Below are 24,984 nucleotides of genomic sequence, written 5' to 3' on the forward strand. Positions count from 1 at the left end.
TTCAGGTCTCCGACTATTCATTTGTACCTACGTGAGCACTTTGGGATACTGCTTCTAAATCGCTTCCAAATGATTATTGTATATTCACCTCAAGTGTTGCTGTTGCTTCCCTCCCCGCCCCCATTACATTGTTTTGTAGTCGGCATCACTGGATGAAGCTCCTTTCACGCACAGTGCTTTATTTTGCATTCCTCATACATTCAGTCCTTCCATAGATACCAGCTATTGAAGTATCAGGGCACTTGCTTTGATTTTAATGTATTTCTTTTCCCACATAGACTACACAGAGACATTCCCTAGTTAGAAATGTTCTTCCATTATGAAAATCTTTGTATTTATTCATTCGTTTGTGCTTGATCTGTTTTTTACGACTAGATTCCATTAAAACAATCCTGTCATTAGAGTGGGTCCTCTAACGAATTACCAAGAGCTCGTGTAAGTTTGAATTAGGAGAGAGATGGAAATGGTTTATTGCATATATATGTGCTTCTAACTTAATTTGTAGAGTAAGACTATAGCTCTTGATGTGCCTTGCTGCCTTCCCTGATTGGAGATCGATGTGTCAGCAGCGTGTAACTCTCTCGTGTTTTGATCAAAGTCAAACTTCGCATGGTGCCAGGGTAAGACTCTTCACGTGTTTTCTGTGCCTTTTGTGTTTCATGCGTACGAGCATGTTGGAGACCTCCTCTCTCCATGCAAAATGATCATTCAGAAAAGCAGGATGATGGCGGTACCTGTATTTGTGAATACGATGGATGTGTTTTAAACGCTTAGGAGAAAATTAACTGGTGCGTGACTTCTGTTTTTCCCTAACCATAAGTTTTCCCAGTCTGGGCCAAAATACTTAGATTCACAAAATCTGTGTGATTAACTTTCTCCTCCCTGGTTTTATGTAACAAAACAAAGTTGAGCCACTTTACTTTTTTTTTTTTTTTAAAGATAGGTTTCAAAGTATATTTGTCTTACTTGGCCTGACTTCTATTACTTTGAAAACAAAATGGATAGAAAATGAAGATACATTTGGGTTATGGATTTGAAATCTTGAAGTGTATGAAACAGATAGTTTTCATACACAACAAATATGGCTGGATTTCCTTTACTTTCTTGGGGGGCCAGGAACCCAACCCTGTGTTAGCTAGATAGCAACCGCACACTGCGCTTGTCTTCACGAAGCTTTGTCTCTATAATTCCCGCTGAGGAGACAGAGAATACTCTGAGTGCTGCTGGCCGTCTCGTCACACGGGATCAGCTTCACGTGGGCTTGGGTGACGCCACCATAAAAATCCAGTTCTGAACTAGCATTTCCATGGATGTTGCTGCTGCTGGTGCTGTAACAATGGCAGCAGGTATCTTCTGTCGTGCACTTTCAGGTTTTCCACTGCACTGTTCCCGGTTAGGAATTTGGTTTACCAAAAAAAAAAAAAAAAAAAAAGTCAGGCACAATCTGAACTGTGTGTGAGGCTGAGAGATGTTGACTGGAGTCAGCCGTCCCTCTGGGTCCGATGTGTGCTCGAGGCTTTGTAAAGCCTGCAGCCTTGAGCAACTGATGTTTCTTTCACATGGATGTGTCTTGGAGCAAGGTAAAATACAGCTGAAAAATGATGCTTTTAGTGTTACTTTAATCAGAATAATTTTCTGTGTACATACCTTCTCCCCACCAAACCCGTCCTGGTTTATTTTAGGTCATCCAGAAATACGTTTTGTAATGTTCTCAGTTGTGGATACTTTGCTGTGTTACAAAACTAAATGAAAATACTTGCTGCCTTAGCCAGGTTGAATTTTTTGTGCAAAGCAGTGGCAATGTGTTTTTTCCTTTGTTTGAAATGTTAGACTGAATGTTTTGTAGGAATTTTTTTTTCTACTGTGTTTTCAATAAAGTTAAAATGTGATTTGTAGTGGAGTTTTGCTTTTTTTAAATTTTATTTTAAGCAATGAAGAAAAAAAAAAATCTCTGTGGCATTCTAGATTATCCTGTCAGTAGTTGGTGTGAGTAGTTGCATTCGTGTCTCTTCTTCCTTCCTCCCCCCCGTTTAACATGCTTTTGAGATTCTCAAATGGTCAGGTTTTTAAAAGGTGTGATGTATGGTATGTCATGGAGGTTCCTGTACATTGAGAGGCATTACAGCCCTGTGTTTAAGACGGGTGCACAATTAATTTGAACCCTCTACTTTAGGCAAGAGGGGGTTGTTTATAGAAGAGTGTGCTGATTATGTAATGTATAAGTCCCTTTCAATAGCGTAATAGTTTGACTGAAGGGCAATTTTTATGTATTAAAAACCTGACCACCATGTTTCCTAAACTATTTGAAACTTGAACAGCTTCAGACTTCCCTTTCCATTTCATGGGAGATTTGAGGCCGTTTTTAAAGTTCAAGAACCAGGTGGCTGGAAGGGACGGGGAGATGTCTGATCCGTTCAGCTGCACAGGATCAAACATACCTGCGTTATTCCTGGTGGTTAACCAGCCTGGCGGGGACTATCTGCGATGTCATTTCTGTGCTGTCTCTGGGCAGTATATTCCAGTGTTTAGTTGTCCAGGGTTTCCTGAATGTCAGGTGTGAGCAGCCGTTGCCACGCTTAAAGCTTTAATTTCGTTCTCAAATGTCCATAGTAAGACAAGTCTCTCTGCTTGCACCAGCTTTTTCCACACCAGAGAGGTTACATTTCCCTTTGTCTTCTGTGTGAGAAGTGACCCCCGGTTCCCTCAACTGCTTTATGTAGGGCTCTCATCATCCTTTTTGCTGCCTGTGGGGACCCTCGTGTTTCTAGAAATGCAGAGCTCAGAACTGGACATGGAAACCTCCAACCTTGAGTCCTCACACTACATCATGTCTTCAGTTCGGGTTTTTTTTGGTGGTCTTTTTTTTTTTGGTGGTCTTTTTTTTTTTGGTGGTCTTTTTTTTTTTGGTGGTCTTTTTTTTTTTGGTGGTCTTTTTTTTTTTGGTGGTCTTTTTTTTTTTGTGGTCTTTTTTTTTGGCAACATCATTCATACTGAACTTGTGGTCTCAAATATATTTCTGGATGTCTTTCTACAGAAAATCTCTATATTGCTACATTATAGAAGATGCGAGTCATCTCATACATGGGGTTATTCCTACAAAAGTGCATATTTTGCACTTTAATTTTTTGTGACAGTACATTTTCTGCTTCATCTGCTGGGCTGCATCCTGTTACAGAAATGAACTGAATTGGCTTGATACGATTCTCTTCTTGGCAAATCCCACATCAAATACTAGTTCTTTTTAAGTAGTTTGTACCAGTGGTTTTCTGGGAAATGAAACTAATGCCTGCATTTCCCCAGGACTTCTTCCCTCCCCCCTGGTTTCAAGATAGGTTTATCAATGCCTAGTCCTTTGGAGTGTCAGACATTCTCCACAAGTTCTTAGAGACAACCATCTCTGAAAGCCCTGCAGACACCTTTCTGGCTGCCCAAAAGCAGAGTCGATCAGCAACTGATCTGTAGAACACTTTATCTAACGATTCTCTAATACAGCCCTTCCCACTTCCAGCCTCAGACTGTAAACCCATCCGTACACCTGGTGGTGTGGTGGCCACTTCACTTGATGCATGACACAATTTGATCTTGTCAGCATTATTTGGAAGCTCTCTATCATTTATGTAGTTGATCAGTTATTGCTTTTTATGCAAAATGAATTTTCTTGTTACCTTGATATGTTGCTATTTCATTTTGTTTTAGCTTCTGACTTTTGTCTTTATGTGCTCATACTTTTCTTACAAATTATCTGTGGTCACCTGACTTCTTTTCAGCTACGCATTGCTGAAACTTCATCATCATGTTTTTATTTCTCTTGAAAGCAGTCTGCTTACTGTCGTTCCAGGTTCTCTGAGGTTCTGAAACGATCCTGCATCTTTGAGGGCCACGTTTATCTACTCCAGCTCTCTGGAATTGGTCAGAGTTGTTCAAGCAGAAGCAGCAGCCAGGGTTCTAGTTAGTAAACGTTGGATGAAGGAAAAGGAAAAAAAAGTGTTTCTTGCTACAACTGCCAGTTGCCGTAGTGGCAGCCCTTGTGAGCGGGAACCTGAGCTGCAACAAATCAGGTGTAAAAAACCAGGTGAGGGATAATAGCGGGGTATTGCTGAATGTACACAACGCCTGGAACAACTGCGGCTCACCTTTGGGAAAGGGAAATGAAAATGGAGGACGGTGGGACTGACAGAGGGAGGAAGAATAAAAATGCTGGAAGACCAAGGGTGAAACTGAGTATAAAAGGGAAGCAACAGCACCCTTCTAGCTTTTATTTCTCTAAATACAAGGCGAGTACCATTGGCCATACAAAATCATTGGTTCTGGGAAGATTTGGCTCTGAAAAGGCTCCAAAGTTAGAAGTACGTGTGTTGTCAGCTACAATCTACGAGGTAGTTCATTATGAGCGATATTTATCAACATTTGAGGATTTTCTTTTGATAATATGAGCGACATAAAGGACAAATATGTCGCCCTTGCAAGGAAAACTCTTCAAATGCTTGAAGACAGGTATGATGAAACAAATGCGAACAAGAAAGCAGAACAATCTGTCGTGAAAACTGATTGCTGTTACCAGAAAAGAGACAGGCAGGATGAACTGTAGGAGTGAGTGGCATGATACAGATAGGACAGTCAAGTATCTCTTGCCGAAATGCCTGAGTAAAAACAAACAAACAAATCCGTAGTGAAACAATGGAAGGTCAATATATCAGCAATATGCTAATTTGAATGTTCAAATGTTATGACTGCAATGTATTTTGAGAAATCATCAACATTTTGATTCTCAATTTTGTCTACAGCCTCTCTGGGCTCTTTAACTGAGTAGAAGAGAGATACTGCTGAGGTAAACCTCTGAACTATAAAAACTTTTAAATATTTCTGATCTGGAACATATGGACCAAAATTTAAGAAAACAGAAACTACTCAATTGTGCTGAAAAGACTGCCGTGCCTCAAAAGAGCATAAAAGAGCTTATAAATGCAAAACTACTTTAAAAAAAAGGGGGGGTGGGGGGGGAAGCCAACCAACCTGCATCTGGATCTTCTCCCAGTCAGTTTCACTTATTAATATTTCTTTTCCTTCCAATTGCTGAAACACATCTCGACTTGCAGCTATAGAAGAATCTATCTCAGAAAAAAATTCATCTAGGTTGATGTCGTAAGAACTCAACAGTCGATTGCTGATCTGTTGAACCTGAAAAGAAAATCGACTGCTGTTAGATTTGGAGTTACTTATAGGTAGTTCATATGTGGATGAATTATGAGCGATTGGACAAGTGGGCCTGGTTATTTGCGTGATCTATGGAATCTTGTTCCAATTTGCAGCTGGTGTCCAGTCCTGATTTAGAGATTAAAAGCATCAGGTCCCCAGACTCCACTGAAGGACCATTATCCTTCAGAGAAAACACAGGGTTTTCATCTCTGAACTTTCCCAAGATAGATGTACTACTCTTGACCCATATGGATGCAGCACAGAGGGTACAGCTGTGTTAGAGAAAGGAAGTACAGAACTTAGCTGAACATTGGTTATTTGATGGGGAACCAGTGCATAGGCTTAGTTAAAGGCGTGATACCCAATGAGAGAAGAGGCATAGACTTTTATGACCTACTGCCTTAAATATGTTTCTGCATATTGCACATAGGCCTAAGCAATCTGCTCATCATATCTGAAGGTGCTCAGCAAAATAAATACCTAAAAGCAATGAATGCTTTTCTTAAACTTAATCACCTCCTTGAGCGCAATCCCAACTCACTGTGGCCACTTTCTCTCACGGCTACCACAGTATCTGAAAGTTCTGTAGGGAGTCACACGGGTCTTAGACTTGTCTTCTGGGGCTCTGCTTGTAAATGCTTTCAGCAGTTTTAAGGAACGTTTCAACACCTGTACCATGACATGCAATGTCAGCCTGTCTCTCCATGCGTTTCCTGTGAGCGAAAACTGGATAGGAAAACAGGGAGCCATCTTTTCAGGGAGGATGGGATGGGAAGTGGGACGTGGGGTGGCAGAAGGGTTGTTGTCACCGTTAGGCAGCCTGATGGTACCTGAGAACTTTCCTATTGTTTCATTTCACTTTTTTTTTTTTTGGTAGCTTTTCTCTACCAGGACATGTGCTCTCTTATAACTGCTAAAGTGACCCTTTTTAGCATATATCAGAATATTCAAAGTGAACTTTTCTAGAGCCAAAGGAATCAAGAGCCCAAATCCCACAAAAAACCCACAAAAACTATCTGAAAAGCTCACTTAACGTTCTAAGATTTCATTTAAACTTTGAATTTCCTAAATTTTCTTCTAAAACTATGAAAAAACTAATCAGTTAATGTTTTTATTTGTGTTTTTTTTAAATTATGTCTATAGTGTCTTCCAGTGAAACCCGTAATGTTTCTCAATAACAACTTTAGAGACAACCATTAGAAGCATCCAGGTAAGGAAAATGGTGAAAACCACCACGTAAGGCAAGTTGTTTTCTTCTTGATGTTCGATTTGATCCTGTGTATTCTTTTTATTTTATGGTCTGATTCACTGCTAACTGAGACCTATTATGGCTTACTGTATTTCCAAATGATCCCTAACACAACAGTATATTGAAAGGATGTATCCATTTGTCAGTACAAATCAGATTTAGTTACCTTGTTAGTTAATGCTGAGGTATCAATGTAACATAACTTAAAAAAAAAAAAAAAAATCCCCTGAGACCCCTTGTATAGCATATGTATTTAAATCACAATGTGATAGGAAAGCAGCAGCCCCTTCTGTGCTCTGTGAGAGAGTTCTATGTCTAGCAAAGAGCAGATGGGTAATCTTGTGCTCCCCTCATGACTGTTCACTGACAAGAAAGAAAAAAATCTGATTCTATCCCATGCAAACATGTGCACTGACCTTCAGTGGTATGTGTAAAACAAAAAACAAACAAACAAGAATCCCACTACAGGCCTCCTTCAATATTTACACTTTGTGGTCTCCAAACAATCCCAAACGATGACACTGTGGGCTTCCTGAATGAGACACGAAATACTAATGCACTACACTTTAATCTGGTTATGTCTTTAATATTTTAATGTGATTATGTATTTAATTAAGCAATAACAGTCCTAGTAAGTTTTATCTGAACTGTTGTTACTTAGGTTCTAGAACTGAATCTATTCCACGTTGCAATTTTAACTGCTCTTACTGATTTAATTTTAAAATCTGACTTCAGGAAGAACAGGGTAAGATTACACCTAAACCTTATACAATTCATGGTTTCTGTTCAACATCAAGTAAAGGTTGATCCATTTGAAAAGACTTTTGGTGCTGATTTATGCTTGGTGTTCATTTATATTGGTACCAAACTTGAACAGCCCTGAACTGTTTTCATAAGAAAGCTAGGGGCATGTAATAGAAAGCTACAGCAGCCATGACAGTGCTTTCTCATAGCCTCTCAGGACCCAAAATTTGAGGAAAAGCAACCACATTTTAACTCTGCCTTACCGGGTGTCTCTTCCTGTGAATGTGAGAGCAACACAGACAGTTCCAGGACCTGGCCTGTCTTTGTGAACTATGCTATGACTAGACAGGCTGCTGAGGAAAACTAATCAAGACGAGAGCTGAAAGCAGAGGGCAGAGAGGGGCTGGGGTTGCATTAAGCAAGCAGTGCCCCCTTTCCGTCTGTGCCTGTGCTGCTTGTTCCTTTTTCCCTCCGTAGGGAGAAGCCCTCCATTTCGTCCCTGAGCTTGCACTTGTGTTTCTCTTCCCCATTTCACTAAGTGATCCTGAAAGTCCTCTCATGAGCCTCCCTGAGCAGAAACTGTAAAAATAAAGAGAGGCAAGCTCTTCTCCTGCCTGAGACAGTGATCTATTAAGTTCCCCTGCTGCTAAGATACTATCTGCTTTGAGCTACTCCTGTATTTTCTGCAGTATGACCTGACCCAACCCATATCCATCAATCAGCAAATAAAGTCTAAGGTTGGGAAGAAAAAAGTGTAACTGAAATTTAACCCAAAAGTTTTGCTAACTGGCAAATCAGTGCGAACTATCGATGTGAACAGAAAGGAAATAAGCATTTTGTGTGATTTGTTAGTGTTAACATGTTATAGGATTTAAATACTAAATCCTGCTGTGTTTTAATGCATAATAAATAATCTTTTTGCATAATGCATAATTAATAATCTGAATAATCTTTTTTTCCCCAGAACAACTGAAACTGATGAATTGAATTATTTCTGAAAACACCATACCTCTCCATTTTATGTCTGTGACTTCTTAAAACTTGAATAGAATGGCATAAACTGAGTATTTGAAATATTCCATCAGTATGCAAAACCACATCAGTCATCTGTACAGCAGCACAAGACTATGATAAAATAAAATGATGAAACAAAGCACCGAGGTGAACTTTGTCCACAAGGAAGCCTTTTTAAGTGATCCAATGTCAGCAAATTGCTTACTAATGTGTTGACTTATGGCAACCCTCAAAAGTAAAATGAAAAGGCTGGAATTTACAGCATATCAATGAATCAGTTGATAAGCTTTTACTGGTTTAATATCCTCCTAGTTTTGCTGCTTGGAGCCACTTCAAGTTAGCAACAGAATGTTTACCATCTCCATGTGATAAAGGAAGTCAAACGACTAAACAAATTCCAGGACCATTATACTGTTTGGTGAGATTTAAATTAAAATCGTTGGGAGAAATCATGTGGAGGGGGGAGGAAGAAACTAAAGTCAACTACATCATTTCACAACGACTTACCTCGCTTCCTAAACAATGGCAAGATTTTTAGCAAAGCTGGAGATAATGTAATGTATTTGAAAAGATTTAATTGCACCAATAAAAGACTATACCACAATTAAATGACATACAGAAGTGACATTTATAGGTAGGATCAAAGAAATTCACTACCTAACATGCTGAAGCAACACCCTGCTTTCTGTGTATAGTAGTGCTAAAAAGTAGCCTACTTTGGTTTCAGTGACCTTTCTTATCTCCTTTGATCTAGATTATTAAAAATTTTAACGATAGGTGTAATAAGGGCTACCGTAGCACGCTGAAATAAGTAATATGTGTCCTTCCTAGTACTAATATTGCAGACTTTGTTTTTTATTTTGTGATATTTATTTGAGAGTACGAAACTTGACGTTTAACCTTTGTGATCCTTCCAGAGGAGCCAGGGTTATTAAAAATTTGATTTTTTTTTTTCCAATTGTAATGCCATTTGATTATGCTAATGTTTAGGGAGTGACATTTTAAAAGCACAGCACAAGCTTGAGAGGCAAAATTTATTTTAGAAAAGCTTTTTAGCATCTGGAAATGGATAGGTCCTTGTGAAAAATTTCTTTGGTGTTTTCATTAACCAATACTTAAAAGTATAAGAGCAAACAGCAGGAAAACTCATCTCCAATTCCCACTTCAAAGCCACTAAGAAAAATAAGTATATATCCTTTAATCATAATTGGTACTGAATTAATTTAAACCCAGCTAATCCATATGAGAAGACTTTATAAATTTTTTTGTAATAGAAGGTGAAAAAGTAGTGCCCATTTTGTTGCCTGCAAAATCCTGAAGTGTTACGTATGAGAATGATTTCCTAATGCTGCGGACTATATATGGGAACTATGTTACATGAAGACTTTCCCATGGCTTATAATCATTTGATAAAACATGGGCAGTTTATCAGTCCCCTAAAACAGGTATCTAAGATAGGGGCCCTAAAAGCTAGCCCAGTGTAGGTAGCTTGGTAGACAGCTACTGTAGACATCTGAAGTTCAGTGAGAGAAATTTTAACAAATGACACTCAGCTGCAACTTTTGGCATAATTAGAAGCCTTTTTCAACTTCCCTTTCCTGAGATCTTGTTTGTAGCTAAGCATGGTACCTTGAGCCCACAGTCACAGTCTTGAGGGACAGTCACAATCCACCGGAGGATTCACTTCTTCCAAACTTAAGTGTTTGAGCACTTTCAAGTGTAACAGTAGCTTTCTTCAGTTACCTCCATATTCATTTTCTCTGTTACAGGGAAGGACTTTGCATTGATTACAGAGGTAGAACAGCAACCAGCAAGCTGTCTCTGTATTAAGGCTGAGAGCAATATTCCCTCTCTCTCCCCTGCCACTGTTACCACACAAGCAGAACAGTGGTACCAGTTCTGTTGCAACAGTCTGCCAGATCACCTCTAGGGTACCAACCTCACTATCATAGGTAAATGCATAATATAGCAAGAGAGCGTCTTTGCCTCCAAAGCTCTCCTCCAACAGGATACAACCAAGTAACTGTAAGAAATAATGACAAACGGTGACAAGCTTTTTTCTGCAAACACTCTTCTCTTTAACTAAAGCAGTGATTTAAAAAAAAAAAACAATGAACAACCGATTTAAGTATTGGTTTACCACTGATTTAGCTTGCAACGTGGGTAAGAGTATTTTCCCAGATGCACGCACTAGCTACATTTAAATGGCTGTCTTGTGTGGCTTTGTTCATCTCTGTTAACCAGGCTGTTTGGTAATCTGGACTGGAAGACGGCTTCTCTCGTTCCCTGAGGGACGGTTTGGTCATTGCTGAGGATGTGTCAGAGCAGTTTTTGTTACTGAAGAGCTGAGCTGGGCTGGCTGTTACTAAACTGGGGGAAGACTGGAAGTTGGCAAAGGAGGACTTGAGGATTGCACAGGGACTCTGCAGCAGCTGTGTGCTTAAAGGCAAGCAGGGTCATTGCAAAATGCTTGCACCTGATTTGGCCTCATTTGTATGGGGTCAGGACCCTAATTTGTTACAGTCTGACTTGCATCTGAGCAGAATTTCGAGAAGGGCAAAGCTATGGAATGGAACTATCCAGTTCAGTGTCCAGGAAGGGAACAATGACAGTGAAAAGAAGTTATGATTGGTTTTGGTTTGTTTCTCCCCTTAATATACCCCTTCATATAATTCTATTGGAAAACAGATTACTGTGATTTATCAAAAAGAGAAGGGAAATACAGGGCCACACAAAAAACCCACTATTGTTGGCCTAGGCAAACGGCAGACCTTGAAATTAAATATTTAAATTATTTTCCTTACTTCTACATTGTAAAGAGGATGGAATGAACAGACTAACAAAACAACCGAGTGCCTCCAGTGCTGTTTAATACGAGTAAGAAGGAATAAATGAAGAGGTAGAGAGCTGGTATTCAGGAGTTTTGATTTAAGGGAGCTGAATCAGACTAAAAAAAGAGACCAAAGAAACAAATGCAACATACCTTTTTCTCAAAGAATTGCTTTCTTAATCTGCTATCTTTAGGAGGCACTGTTTTTCTCAAGTTTTTATACCATTTTCTAACAATATATCCCCTCCAGGAAGCTTGAATTCTGTAAGAGACAGTTTTGCTCAAGAAAGGGGAAACTCAAATTTATATAATTTTACTATTTATATGAAACAATCATTTTATGCATTTTTTTGTAGTGCATTCATTCTGTCTAGTTTCTTATTATACTAAAGTTTTAACACATTTGGAACATTATTTAGAAATAAATATTGTCCAGTGACAACACCTGTAGCAGAAGTAAGGCTTACCTAATAGCGCACTTTATTTTAAAGAAGCGTGCCCCATCGTGTATTACTCTGGTCTGATAGTGCTCTTTTCTACACATAGGACAAGACTTTTTACCTGTAAATTTTTCAAAGGCTTTCAGGCATGCCTGAAAAAATAATTGCAATTACTTACAATATATGTCATAACATTGGAACAGATGAAACAGGATAGATTACAGAATGTATAAACAGTTTATTCATCAATCCATGAACACTCTACAAGATGCATATTTTTATAATTAAAATGTTAAGAGAATTTTGTAAATCTCCATATATTCGCATGAAATTTCATGAATTAAACTATTCCCGCTTAGTATACAAATGTATAGCTCATAGTTACAAACTATGTTTTCCCATACGGTTTTAAAAAAGGTAATAAAATGGAATTAAGTGCCTCATCATAAAAGCCTTAAATTATATTTCTAACCATAAAAATCTGGAATCAAAATTACTTTTAAAGATGATTACATTTAATTCATTAAGATATTCACTTTAAGTAAGTAGTTTAATTAAAATACTCACGTATTATGTGCTTGAATAGTTATACAAAAATGTACTCACTTTATGGAATACATGGGAACATGAAAGCAGCACCTGTTTTTCAAAGAAAAAAAAAAACTGACTTTAAACCATACTAAAAGCTGAAAAGTAAGAAATGCTGACAAGAAAAATTTTCACTACCTGAAAGGTCATCAGCTTCTTTCTGTTACTACTGCAATCTTTCTGATGAAAATAAAATTAGTCTTCTATAGAAATTACTTAATATATTACAGCTTAAACCAATATGTGAATTTTGTGTTAATAACACATGGAGTGGCAGAAAACAAGAAATGCCAACTGCTACTGACTGGAGGAAAAGATTATAAAACAAGTACTTAAAATGAAAGCTGATTAATTTTTTTCCCTTTTCCCCACAGAGACGTTAAATTTCAAGAAGTGATATACATCAAATGCAGCATTTCACACATACAAAAAAACAAAAGAGAAAGCATGTTCACAGGCTACAAGAAAACTTCACCTTTATCTGACCTAAATTCCCACCAAATGCTGATGATCTCCATTCTGACAAAAGATACAGAGTTGGACAAAAAAGGCAGTTGGCTCTTAGAGGAAGGAAAAACTGGGAAAGGAGTGAAAACCAGAACAAGTAGTGTGCACTATTGAGCTGGCAAACACAAAAGGATTAATGGCTAGCAGCCAGCTGAAGGGAAAGCTTTCAGATACAGTGGCTTTTTTCCCTTGAGGGAGGAAAGCTAACGAAACACTGAGGACAAAAAGAATTCCAGAGGCATTTCCTTTTTTGTGCCAAATCTAAAGTAACCTTTTTAATGAGTGCTGTCTTTTGCTCTCTCTTGTCAAGCTTTAGACTTTCAGGGTAGCCAGAAACTGGCAGAACGGTCTTTTGCCAGATCCATCCCAACTGTCTGTGGACAATTGTACACCTTCAGTTAATGTTGCTGTAAAAGGAAGCAAAAGCCCTGTATCTAAGGTTATTGAAAGACCTTGATTCACATCACAGACTTGGCTGTAAAAAGTTGTCAGGAAAAATTAAAAGGGGGAACAGGCAGAAAAAAACCACCCTAAAATGCACTGTGGAAAGAAACTTGCAAGGAGTTGGGATAATTCTTCTAATTACTATCATAACCTCTCCAAAGGTTACTTGTCCCTTGTCACTTGTCTCAGTCACTTGTCCCTTTTGCTTAATGTTTTCAAGATGATAGATGAGAGAATCTAATAAAACATGATGTATTTATGCTTATGCTACACACTTGCATTGAATAAAGCCATCAAGGTAAAATGCAAGCATTTCTTCAGATAACCTAAGGAAGTGACTGACTGGTATTAAGAGTACATCTACCTCCATTTTCCAAATAGAAATAACTCTTGAACTAAACTGCAATTAACAAACCTTGTGAGAAAACAAAATATATCTTAAACTGCATAATTAGTGAATATTTACCATTTTGATGAATGAAGGCTAGGATCGTATCTAACAGGAGTTTAAATGAAGCAAAAAATAGCCTATACTTGCTTTGCAAGAACAGATAAAAAGGCTGATTACCTTCTCCTCTATTTTCATAACTTCAGAAGTGAACAAACACTACCAACCTTTCTCTACCATGTCATGTCCAAAATACTTTCAGAGTTGGCCACTGAGAGCTGGGTCCAGCTATTAAATGCTAAATGGTGTCTTAAAGTAGAATCTTTCACTTCTTTCCTTTCTTCCTCCAGCTAATGATTTTTAGCAGTAACTCTGGAAATTTTTTTTTAAATACAATTGTGTAGTCCACACAATTACACATGTACCTGAGGTTGAAGTGCAAATTCTTCCCTGCATATTGCACAAGGCTGTATGGAGTCTCCATGCTGTATGGATCTCTGTTTTATTTTTACCCATTCTTCAGCAGTTAGTGGCGAGGAAGGAGGCTCAACTAGGCCTAATTTCTGAGCTGTAGACAATAACAACAACAAATCACTGAATAAAACCCATTGGCAGATGCAGGCAATGGATTTTCTTCATGTGAAATTCATCAATGATGCAGTTATTTAAAAATACTTTATACAGATACTTCATATAAATCTATCATCAGACAAACCACTGGCAGGCAACATACTTCTTACTATTAGTTAGCTATTCAGTAATTGTCAAAACCTCTTTTACATACAGGATTTATACAGGAAATTTTTAAATGTAAACTTTTATTTGCCAAGTAATTTGAATTTATTTTGATACCTTTCCACAGCCATTATGATGAGGAATATTAACTAGGCAATATAACAATGCACAATAACATAATTTTGTTTGTACAAACAAAATCTCTTTTAGAAGAGATTGTGAAGGCTTCCTCAACATTACATTTTTGTATTCTCAAAAATAAAAATGAACAAAGTGGTATAATAAAAAACTGTTGCTGGTGCAAAATGCTGAAGTGTAATGAGACTGTGACGGATGCAAGAGAAATAAAGAGCATAAAGAAACAAAGAGATGGTTACAAGACAGTAGTGATATTGTCACTGTGATAGCTGAGCTTGTCAATCTCCAGTGATAACTGTGAGGTGCCTTGCTGCATGTCCATGTGAAATCTCTGCCTTCTCAAAGAAGGAATCAGTGAAAATACAATATTCCCCCCCAATCACACAAAGTCCAGTGTCAGTATCTCAATAGTAAAAAAAGATGCTAGTAGGTACAGCAAAGAGTAGATCTTTGTCATCTTCGAAGACCAGAGGAAGCAGTTTGTGTGGACTGACCAAAGTCAATGGAAGAATGTCCGAGATATGTATAATAAGCCAATAACATGAGTCCATGATGAGGCCTCACTGGTATTTGCTAAAAGCAGAAAGGAAAAGGGACATGCCATAGTTAGAATGCAAGCTGATGACACTTAGATGAGAGTTTTAGTTCTAAATGGGAAGAAAAGGGTCAACTCTTTCATTCATACTAAAATCTTTGCAAAAACCAGACATTATTTGTTCTGTATAAGCTTTCAAAGCCCCATCAGACAGACAGTATCCAAACCGATTATACTAGTTAGTCATGAAGAGAAAAGGAATCCTAACAAACCAAAGAATGGGGTTTTGGTGATCCACTTGCTTGAGTATTTGATTGTTCTAGGATAGGATTTGTTAATTTTTGAGATGAAAATTCTGCTCCTGAGCTCATCCATCTACAGATGTATATCATTAATCATTTAAAATTTGCACAAAACTGCCTTTGATCTTTTTAAAGAACTTTTGTGAGGTACTAAAGGAATTATAAGGAATACTTTCTTCCCTCTAGTTGAACTATCTGCCTAAGCTACTTCCTTGTGAGCTCATGACATCCTTCAAACGTAAATCAATTTGATTCCGTATCTTAGAACAACAGGATGGCTTTGAGATTTCAAGCTGGCTCAGTTTATGCTTTTGGAACTGCGTGGAAAGTGCTTTCTCTACATATGGTTTGGTTCACATACACTCTGCCTTGTTACTTTTGTTACCCTTGTAAAGGTATCAAGTCAAAGATAAGCAATGCATGTAAACCTAAGTATCAAAAGAAAATTTGAATCAATGAATGCTGTGGATGACATCAGTGGTCATACATGAATTGTCTTAGAAGCACACTGTTTTGGTTCCTGGACAACTCAATACCCAGACAGAAATACAGCACCTCCACACGTGCAGGAGCTCACGGCTCTGCCTGCAGGCTATGGGCTAGGATTCAAACCACTCCATGTCAAGCAGCAAAGCACATACATATGTATTTACAGCATCGTAATTTCAGAATGTAAAATATACACCATATTAACATAAAATAGCGTTGTCTATCAATTTTTGGTGCAGTAAAATGCTTTCATCTGGTGCTCTTGATAGTGAAAAATAATATGAGCTTTAGAAGAAACATGAAGGATCCTGCAAACTTTCTTGTGTCTAAAAGCTAGTTCAGAACATGTATTTTGCTTAAAGCTTATGCATGAATTGCTGAAATTGGTAGCTGAGTGACAAGGAAGTTTTCCTAAGCACGAGTGCTTTCCCTCTTGACCATTCAACCCTTGAAGAGCATCTACTGTACAGAACAGAGTTTCTGCTACAAAAGAAGAATCAAATTATAAAATACATGATAAAAGTTTCAGTAAAAACATATATCAAATTTCATCTGACAGTAATACCTAGGCGTATCAGTGAATGAGTAAGGAAAAAAGATCCCATTTTGATAGTCCAATATACACAAGTGATGGTCTTTATGATGAGAAAATATGGATACACAAGGAGCGAACAAGATAGCAAACCAGTCACAGCATGAAAGACAGTATCACAACATAAAAAATGCCTACGCTTGATTTTCTTCAAGCACTGTGGTCAGAGACTGTTTTAAGGAAGACAATGGGATGGCTTTGTGGAAAGCCTTTTGTATACCCCCGGGGTAAGAAAAAATGCTTATTTAAAACTTTCACAAATGGATGATTAAAGCTGCCAAATAGGAGGAGATTGGCGGCAAAACCTAACTTCTAAATAATATAAATCAGATGGGATATTTGTGAGGGACAGGTTATACAGGTGTTTAGAAGGAAAGCTTTTATACAACATAGTTGATGAAGGAAAACTGGCAGCAGGACACACAAGAAGGGATATGTGGTTGAAGCAAAAAGCTCTATGAAGATATTCTCAAAGCAGCACTTTGAATAAGTACAAGCAATGAAAGCCTACATTTATCACAGCTCAAAACATCCAAGAGTTTTCATCCTCACGCATCAAGTTTACAAGCCCAACCCATTTACTGACACACCCATTTACAACCGAGTTATTTATCCTAAAATGAACATTAGCAAAGTGATTACATACATTAACCTTTAAACTATTATTATTTGATTTTAAGACTCGAGTGCCTATTGAGAAATATTTAATGATAGAGGGCCGTAAGATTGTGTTAGATTACCCACAAACTCAAGAAGAAAAAGGCGCATTAAATTATGTTTTCAAAGTTGTTTCACAGCTGTAAGGTTTAAACCACACAATTCTTATTAAGAAGAGAAATCTTGACACAAACATTTTAAAATAATGAGAGACTATAGGTGAAAATACTCATAAGCAAAACCCAGAAACAATTGCAATTTTAAAAAATCTTTCAGCACATTCTTTCAAATCACTTGCACAAGCATTCATATGGGACGTTTCAGTCAATGCTGTGATTTAAAGAGAAAATACTTTGTCTTTCTTATAATTGCAGAGAACATGCTCACACTTGGGCTGCATTTTTTCACCACAACCTTTAGCTTCCATAATCACTCATTATTTATATTTGCGTTAACCCCAGTACCTCTCTGCTGTTTTTTCCCCCCACTATCCTCTCTTCTTTCAAATTCCTCTTGAAAACGAACCAAAGAAAAAACCCTCCCATCTTTAGAACTATAACCATGTAAACATAGTAATAATCACCTTGTCTTACTACCTTTGTCCTATCACTTGTTACACTCACTTGTTGTGTATTATCTTAAGTTACCCTCTTAACCTTCAGCTGATTCCAAAAGGCAGATGCCTGTGCTTGTATGGAGCCTCATTGATTTACATGGTTCTCTTTAGAGCTGGGACTACTGTGACAGTTACTATAGCAAAGGCAACATGATCTTCAGAGAGGCCTAAGGGTATTTTTATGAAAAAGAATAAATAAAACAATTATTAATGATGGTGAAAGTTTATTATGCTTAAAACTGCAAACTGTGGAGCCGGAAGGTCCTTTAAGAAATGCCTAATCAAGACAACCGAAAGGATGGAGACAAGAAGATGTTCATGGCAAGAACGCTGTAGAAATCTTTAGAAAAGGGAAATACAAGACTGAAACGTATAGGCGGGAAGCCCATTTGGAGTCCTGGTCTGTTAAGATGCTCCCTGGCTTTGTTTTTTTAAGCAATATTGTCTGTCGCTGCTGTACACTGTATTATTATCACACTATTTAAAAGTGAGTTTTCTCACCAGGCATCATTCCAAGCCCTCACATCTGTGACTTTTATCTCATTGCATGTTTGCTTCTAAATTTGAAAAAGGTATTTAACTACAGGTGTTAATTCTTCCTGGCTTTAGCCCCAGGACCATTGTAAAAACAAACCTTTTTAACTTTGAGTAAAGGTGGGTATATATTAACAAAGAATACATTTAATGCAGCACTACTAAATGTCTTTTTATTGAATAAGGAAAAAACCAAACCATTTCAAATAGACTTAATAAAATCTTAATACTAAAACATTCCCCCAAATAAATACAATATCAAAATCAAGATGTTTGCTTGAGAATATAAGGTAAAGAAAGTTATGACAGTCAATATACAAAACATATTAAAAAAAGTGTAAAAAAACTTCCCGCCTCTTAACGAAAAATTCTTCTTCATCAAGATGCACTTACCTTCATTGTCACAAGAATAATATTTTTTAATATATTTCAGATATGAAAAGACACATTGAAGCCACTGATGGCAATTCCATTGTTTACCTGATGGCCTAAACTGCTGAATTTTGACAAATTTTAAAACAAGATTTTGTGCTGTTTAGCATTAAATTATCTTATTGAACAGAAAGCTTAGCGTCCTCATTTTAGTTTATTTTAAATAAAAACAAAAATTCACAAATGAGAATATAATGGTTTACCTAACGTCAGCTGTGGAGGACTGGAATCAAGAACATACTCCTTTTCTGCATCTTCCTTGTTTTTGTGGTGAGTGCTCTTTTTTCTTAGTCCAGTATCTACTACTGCTCTGACCATTTCTTTGTTCACGGGTTTGTTAATGTTCTTGGTATTCCTTGTCCTTGACTTAAAAGGATCTGCTAATGAAAGATCCTGGAGCTGATGACTGTGTATTATATGATCCTGTAAAGCAACCGCAGAAACTGCTATCGTCTCTCGTTTGGAGGACCGGACCTAAAAAGAAAACAAAAACCAACTTGAATAATTATTGTTATACATGATTTTAAAACATGTATATTATACTAAATTAAAAGAAATTCTGCTCTTAGCCAATATTTTTGACTTGTCAAAGGCTTTTATACACATGCAACTCCTGTACTTGAAGCCTAACATACAATTACCATAATATGAAATTTAAGATTGATGTTTCTGACACATCCTAGCTTTAACTTAGAAAAAGTCAAATGAAATCTTTGATTTATCATTTATATTAAATAAAATAGCAGTAATTTTTAAGTTTTAATTACTGAGCCCATAATTATTATATGCAATAAACTCATTATGGACTATAAAAGTTTGGCATGCCCAAACACATTTTTACTTCAATATAATTAAAAACAATCCCAAAGGCTAACCTTGCCTTCCAGAACACTGAATATAAACAAGAATATATTATTTTTATACTGGGAATGGGCTTATCTATCTATTCATCCATTTCTCCCCACCCTTCTGCCTTATTTTAAAAGATGTGAAATCGTACCTTGTAAAAATCACGATGTTCCATTGATAATCTTCAGCTGATTTTACAAGAGTCACGTGGCTCTGCAAACAGACATGTACAAGAACTTGAATAATATTTCTCAGCAGAAACAGCCTCATTGATAGCAGAAGAGAAGCCTACAATTTCATTCATTTTCTCCTAGGCCTACCATCGGAGACAGCTTAACACGTCTGCAGCCACAGAGGTTAACTCTGGATCCATAAACCATCAGCTTGCCCCTCTCCTGTCAGCCTCATCTCACCCCCAGTGGACTGCCCACAATGTACACAGAACAGCTTCAAAGTGAATGGTGGTAATCACAAATTCCATGTTGAACTGAGGAAAAAATATGGCCGTAGCAATAAACCCCGTTGAACTGTTCTGCCAGATTAGTTTACTGTAGACAAGGAAGCCTGTGATACATAGAGCAAGGACGATGTTAGCAACCCCTCTGGGGCTGAAGCTGCTCCGCTGCAATCTCAACGCCCTCACGGGTACAGCAGGAAATCCTGCGGCGTGGCTCGGTAGCGGAGAGGAGGCTGGCAGAGGGTGAGGCGACGCCCTTTGAAGCTGGCTGTGGCAAACTGGAGCCACCGCTTACTACGCTGTCCCGTTTCAGCGTGTACCTGTTCCTCCTGCTACCACAGCCAAGTTACCGCTCGAGGCTGCCTTCCACCTCTGAGGCGACCAGAGCGGCAGCGCTGTCACCGCCACAGCCCCTCACACGGGGCAGCGCTGTCCCCGGGCGGGACGAGGGCGTCGCGCCCCTGCCAGCCAGGCCACGCGGCACTGCTGACCCTGCTCCCGGCCCTGCACCAGCCCCCTGCCCGCGGCCTTGCTGCTCCTTTTTACCTTTCGTACCTTTTTTACCTCACAGACCACGGCCCCGCCGCCCCGAGGGCCGCCCCGCGCACCGGCGCTCGCCCGCGGCCGCCGCGCTCTCGCGGCAGCGACCGCGTTGCCGGGCAACGCAGCTCCCCGGCGTGGCAACGGCGGCCGAGGCTGCTGCGCAGGCGCGGTGGGTGCGCGGGAAGGCGCTGTGTGGAAGGGCGCCGAGTAGGAGGGAGGCGGCCGTCTCCTCGCCTCAGGGGGCTGTTGGCTGTCGCCCGGTCTCAACGGCTGCTCGTAGCGACGCACCTGCGAATGGCTCGTTGCTGATTTTCTCCCAACACGAAGCGGCATGCTTTCTTGTATCTCGTCCTCGCTGGTTAGTGTTTTCCCCTTTAGATCCTGTGTAACGTGGGGCTTGGTAGTGCACGTTAATGGAAGTCCTCCATGTGCGTTTTGACTTGAAGACTATTTTTCACTTTGCATTTTTCAATGTTTAATGTGTAGTTTTAACTTCAGAGCAGTTTTTAATCTGGCAGGTGGTAAGATGAGAGGGGGGCCCTGCGATTATCATACATGGAAGGCTTCCTTCAGCAGTGGCCTTTTAGCAGAGCTCTCCAGCTTCTCACAGCTTCCCAGCGATGGTGGCAGGGATGCAGTCTCTGGCCGTTTGCTCCGGTAGCCTCCCTGGTTCGTGATGAACACTGAGTCACTATTTGTGCTGCATTAGCACCAGCTGGCTGTTGATCTCTGATCCACTGGGGATCAGTTCAGTCAGACAGGGTGGCTCTGGCATGAAAAACACCTTTAAGGTGGTCATTTCAGTAGTCGTGACTGCACCTCTTTCTAAGCATGGCTGGGTGGGATGGCCTCCATTTTCCCCTCCATTTAGCAAAGTCAGGGTGGCCCATTTGAAGTTATGCACTGGTGGCTTTAAATTTTAAGGGAAGCTACATCACTGCTATTCTGGGTGATCTGTGTTTTTGGCAATTCTATGGAGTCACTATTATTAAAAAATCATTTCTATACAAAAAGAGCAGATGTGTGGTATCCAAATGGATCAAACCAAAGATCATTGTCACCTAGTGTCCCATCTTTGTCCATGGCAAAAAGCGGATGGCTCAGGGAGACACTAAGATCGGGGTTGGTGTACAGAGGCAGCTCCTTCAGGGACTTCCCGGGCTTCAGAGTGTGGCTTCCTGAGCCAGAAGCACTGCCCTTGTTTTTAATAGCCCCTGATGTGTTTCTTTCAGATCCAGAACTGTGCAAAGGTACTTTTAGCCCCTAGTAGGAGTGTAGGCTTCCTCTGACCATTTTCCTGGTTATTCTCACTTGGCAGCCCTTTATTTCCCCAGAGGAGGACAGGTACAGATGCTGCCTCAAGTCCAGGTGTGCCATTTCTTTAATCTTTTGGGTTTAAATAATTGTCAGAGTCCTTTTCAGCTGCAACTGACTTGAGAGATTTGTTTTCTTGTGGAACTGACATTTTCTGAGCAAAAGCAGTGAGGCTGTCCTGAGAGTAATCCTTCGAGCAGCATATAAATGGAGTGATTAATCCACTGGATGCACTTCTCTGTAATTATAAGTAATTACTTTAAAGTCAAATCTGTAAATGAAAATACCTCTATGTACTGTAGAGGAAGATGTGGAAAGCAACTGAAGTGGCTATCTTTAAAATGACATTAAATCACTGATTGTTTCTGAAGACAGGAATAAAAAGAAAAAATAATGGTTTTTAAAGTGAACTGGCAAGTTAGCCTGACGCCAAACCTGACCTTTATTTACAATATAAACTTTTAAAGGTTTTTAGTAATAAATTTTAATGAGCGAATAAAGTAGAAAACTTGATTTTCTGCTGTCTAAAATTTAAATGAAAGTGTAAATGCTGTAATATTTGCAAAAATAAATCCATTGATGTGTAGAAAAATCATTAGTATGTATGTATCAATTTGAATACAAAGATACTGAAAAATACCTCTCTCATGCACCTATTTTGGTTTCACTGTTTTATGCTTGAGCTTCGTCCAGCATTCTTGTGTCTTTTCAGTATTGCATTACTTTTTTTTTTTTTTTTTTTGGAATCCTTGACTGAGTTTCTTAAAGTTGCTAATAAGCTTCTTTTAAAATAATGTTTGCCATCTCTTCTATTTGTCATACCTCATTAAGGTGATCCTATACACATGTATGCTTAATTAAGGCTTTTCATTAAAATAATCCTTTAATCCAGAGGTGCTGGGTCTTAATTGAAACTCAGAGAAGATTAGTGTCATCTCGTATTTTGGTTTTCACTTTTACTGTACTTCCTACTGCTTCTAAACTAAAATGTCTGTATTAGCCTTAGCTGATACACAGTCAGGAAGAAATTAAAATTCATACTGGTCTTCTGGAGAGTTACATGCCTCAGTAATTGCCATTTCTTATTAAGTGCCACCTTTTACCAAGAACTTCCACTTCAAATGCAAAAGGTTGCTTTAAACACTCCAAGGACATTAACATAATGAACACACTGTCTGTTTCGAAGGTGACTAATAAGTGACTAACGATACTTGTTTTTATCCATGTGTATAATTTTAAAATGTTAATTGTGTGTTTAAATAGTGCTGAAATCATGGATCTGTCTAGAATGGTTGAGTTTTACAGAATTCTTTTTAAGAAGATTAGGAAAAATGAGAATTTTAGCCACAGGTTAGCGGCACTCATCTGAGGTACCATACAGTATAGCAAGTTTTAAAGCCTTTTTGAAGGAGTAAGACACAGATTCAACAGCGTCTGGTCTTCTAGAACAAAATGCAGTAGCTGAAGAGCCAATCCATTTTCTTCTTGTAGAGCTGCAACAGAGTATGGTACTGCTAATTAGCAGAGACAGGTGGTCTGCTGCCATCAATGGCAGGCAAGTAACTTTTTAGGAAGAGCTAATAAATTGTGTGGGTTGAATAAATCTGATACAGAAACAGCAATGCTAGGGCAAAGGTTTGAAGTAAAGTTTCTAGTATAATAACTGTAATGAGCTTCACTGAAAATGGGTCTTTATACCATGATACTGTCTGTCATATGTTTTTACACTTTGCCATGTTAGAGGAGTGTAATAAAAATATTAATATGTTTGAAAGGAATGTAGTACTTTTGTGGAGTTTACTTCAGATTGATGGCAGTTTTAAAAGAACATGTTATAAGAATGTATATTGACGCAATAAGTAAAGCCTGTGTTGTAAACAGCAAGAATGGTGAGTGCTATACCTGTTGTAAGGTTATCCCTGGAAGGGTTGTTCCGTAGTATTGTTAAAGTGATGCTGAGCTGTGTTATTGTCTCCAAACCAAGCTCCAGAGTATGGACAGTGAATAGGATGGGGAATGACCTTTGCATCTGTAAAGATATAGATTTTTTTTTTCCCCTGGAAATAAGAACATTTATGCTGCTGAAAGCGTACAAGCCAATAATTCTTCTAAGAATCAAGTGCACTGCTGTCATAAATGATGAGAGCTGAGTCTGAATGCGTTAACGAGGAATTCCAGCTTGAAATACTTCTGCTGGCTGAGGAAGGCAGGTTTTGGCAAATCTGCACATGTGAACCATGCCTTTGACTCAGCAAGGAACACCGTGTCACAGAGCTTTGTAGTTGCCCAGTTAAAGGTTTTTTTAAGAGAACTGAGTCAGACATCCTTAATTATAAAAATACAGTGTCTGCTCTTTCTTCTCAGAAGTTTGAAAATGTTTTACCTCGTTTACTATTTGTTCACATTATATTAAACATATATATTTGTTTATATGTATGTGTACACACACATACTATGTATTTTTCATTGTTGTGCTATTTGCTTACTGTTTGCATTTTCTGTCGGTTTCTGCTAACTTTACGGCATGTGCTTCCAACTCAGTAGAAAAGCTGCATAGTTTTAGTTTGTAAGGGTAGTAGAGGTGTTATTAGGTCCCATTTGAAGCCCTTTCAAGCCAGTGAAAAGGCTGTCACTGCTTATAGTTGAATTCAAAATTGTTCTGTTAAGTAAATATTATTTCCTTCTAGGGAGGAAAAGCTTAATTTAAGGGGAAATTTGAATACGTACATTTTTGGAACAAATTAGATTCCAAGCCAAATGTGATTTCATGCATGACCATTGATTTTTATTGAGCATATGTCATAGTGAAAATTTTTTTACTCCAATAATGCACATAGTAGTAAGGATTTATAGATCTGAAGTGCTTTATAATTGTAAAAACTTAAAAATGTTTTATAATAACGCATTGGAAATTACTTAAGTAATGTTACTGTAAAAAGAACAAAACCAAAACATCTGGTTTGCAGTATTTCTGATGCCTGTGTATTAACTGTGTATGGTATTATGTTGCATAATGCTGTATATGAATGAATGTTTAGTTTTGCACGTATCTGTGAAGTGCTGCTGTAATTTCCAGTTAGATGAATATTTGCTTAATGGAAACATTTTTCATTTTGTGGGAAATCCGCTTAATTATGTAAAGGGTGAATTTTCTACAAATGTGTACTGTAGAGTACAAGCCTCGAATTCATAGCATTGTCAGCATTTAATGCACTGATATTGTTTCTTCCTCTCTGTTTGTCTTTGGAGAGGTCCTCATTCCTTGAGGATGAAGTAAAGCTCTGGTTCCATCACTGCGGTCTTCAGAATTAGCACTGAAAACACAGGATTCTTTTCCTGGGTTGATGAAAGTAATTTCTTGTTTGCTGTGTCAAACAAAGCATGCTATTTG

General features: G+C 38.4%; 1 protein-coding gene across 1 annotated transcript; it reads right to left on the reverse strand.

Moving 5' to 3' along the window:
- Positions 1-2,843: 2,843 nt before the first annotated feature.
- On the reverse strand, positions 2,844-20,612 carry RNF32 (ring finger protein 32). The gene is made up of 10 exons (XM_075140873.1): positions 20,283-20,612; positions 19,431-19,492; positions 19,306-19,321; positions 18,634-18,904; positions 13,826-13,968; positions 12,080-12,112; positions 11,501-11,625; positions 11,187-11,295; positions 5,014-5,178; positions 2,844-4,640 (listed from the first exon to the last, which is right to left on the reverse strand). Exons 1-10 carry the CDS (start codon positions 20,610-20,612, stop codon positions 4,401-4,403), a joined length of 1,494 nt encoding a protein of 497 aa, XP_074996974.1. The 3' UTR covers positions 2,844-4,400.
- Positions 20,613-24,984: the final 4,372 nt, after the last annotated feature.

The sequence above is a fragment of the Calonectris borealis genome, chromosome 2, assembly GCF_964195595.1.
Source record: "Calonectris borealis chromosome 2, bCalBor7.hap1.2, whole genome shotgun sequence".
NCBI classification, from domain to species: domain Eukaryota; kingdom Metazoa; phylum Chordata; class Aves; order Procellariiformes; family Procellariidae; genus Calonectris; species Calonectris borealis.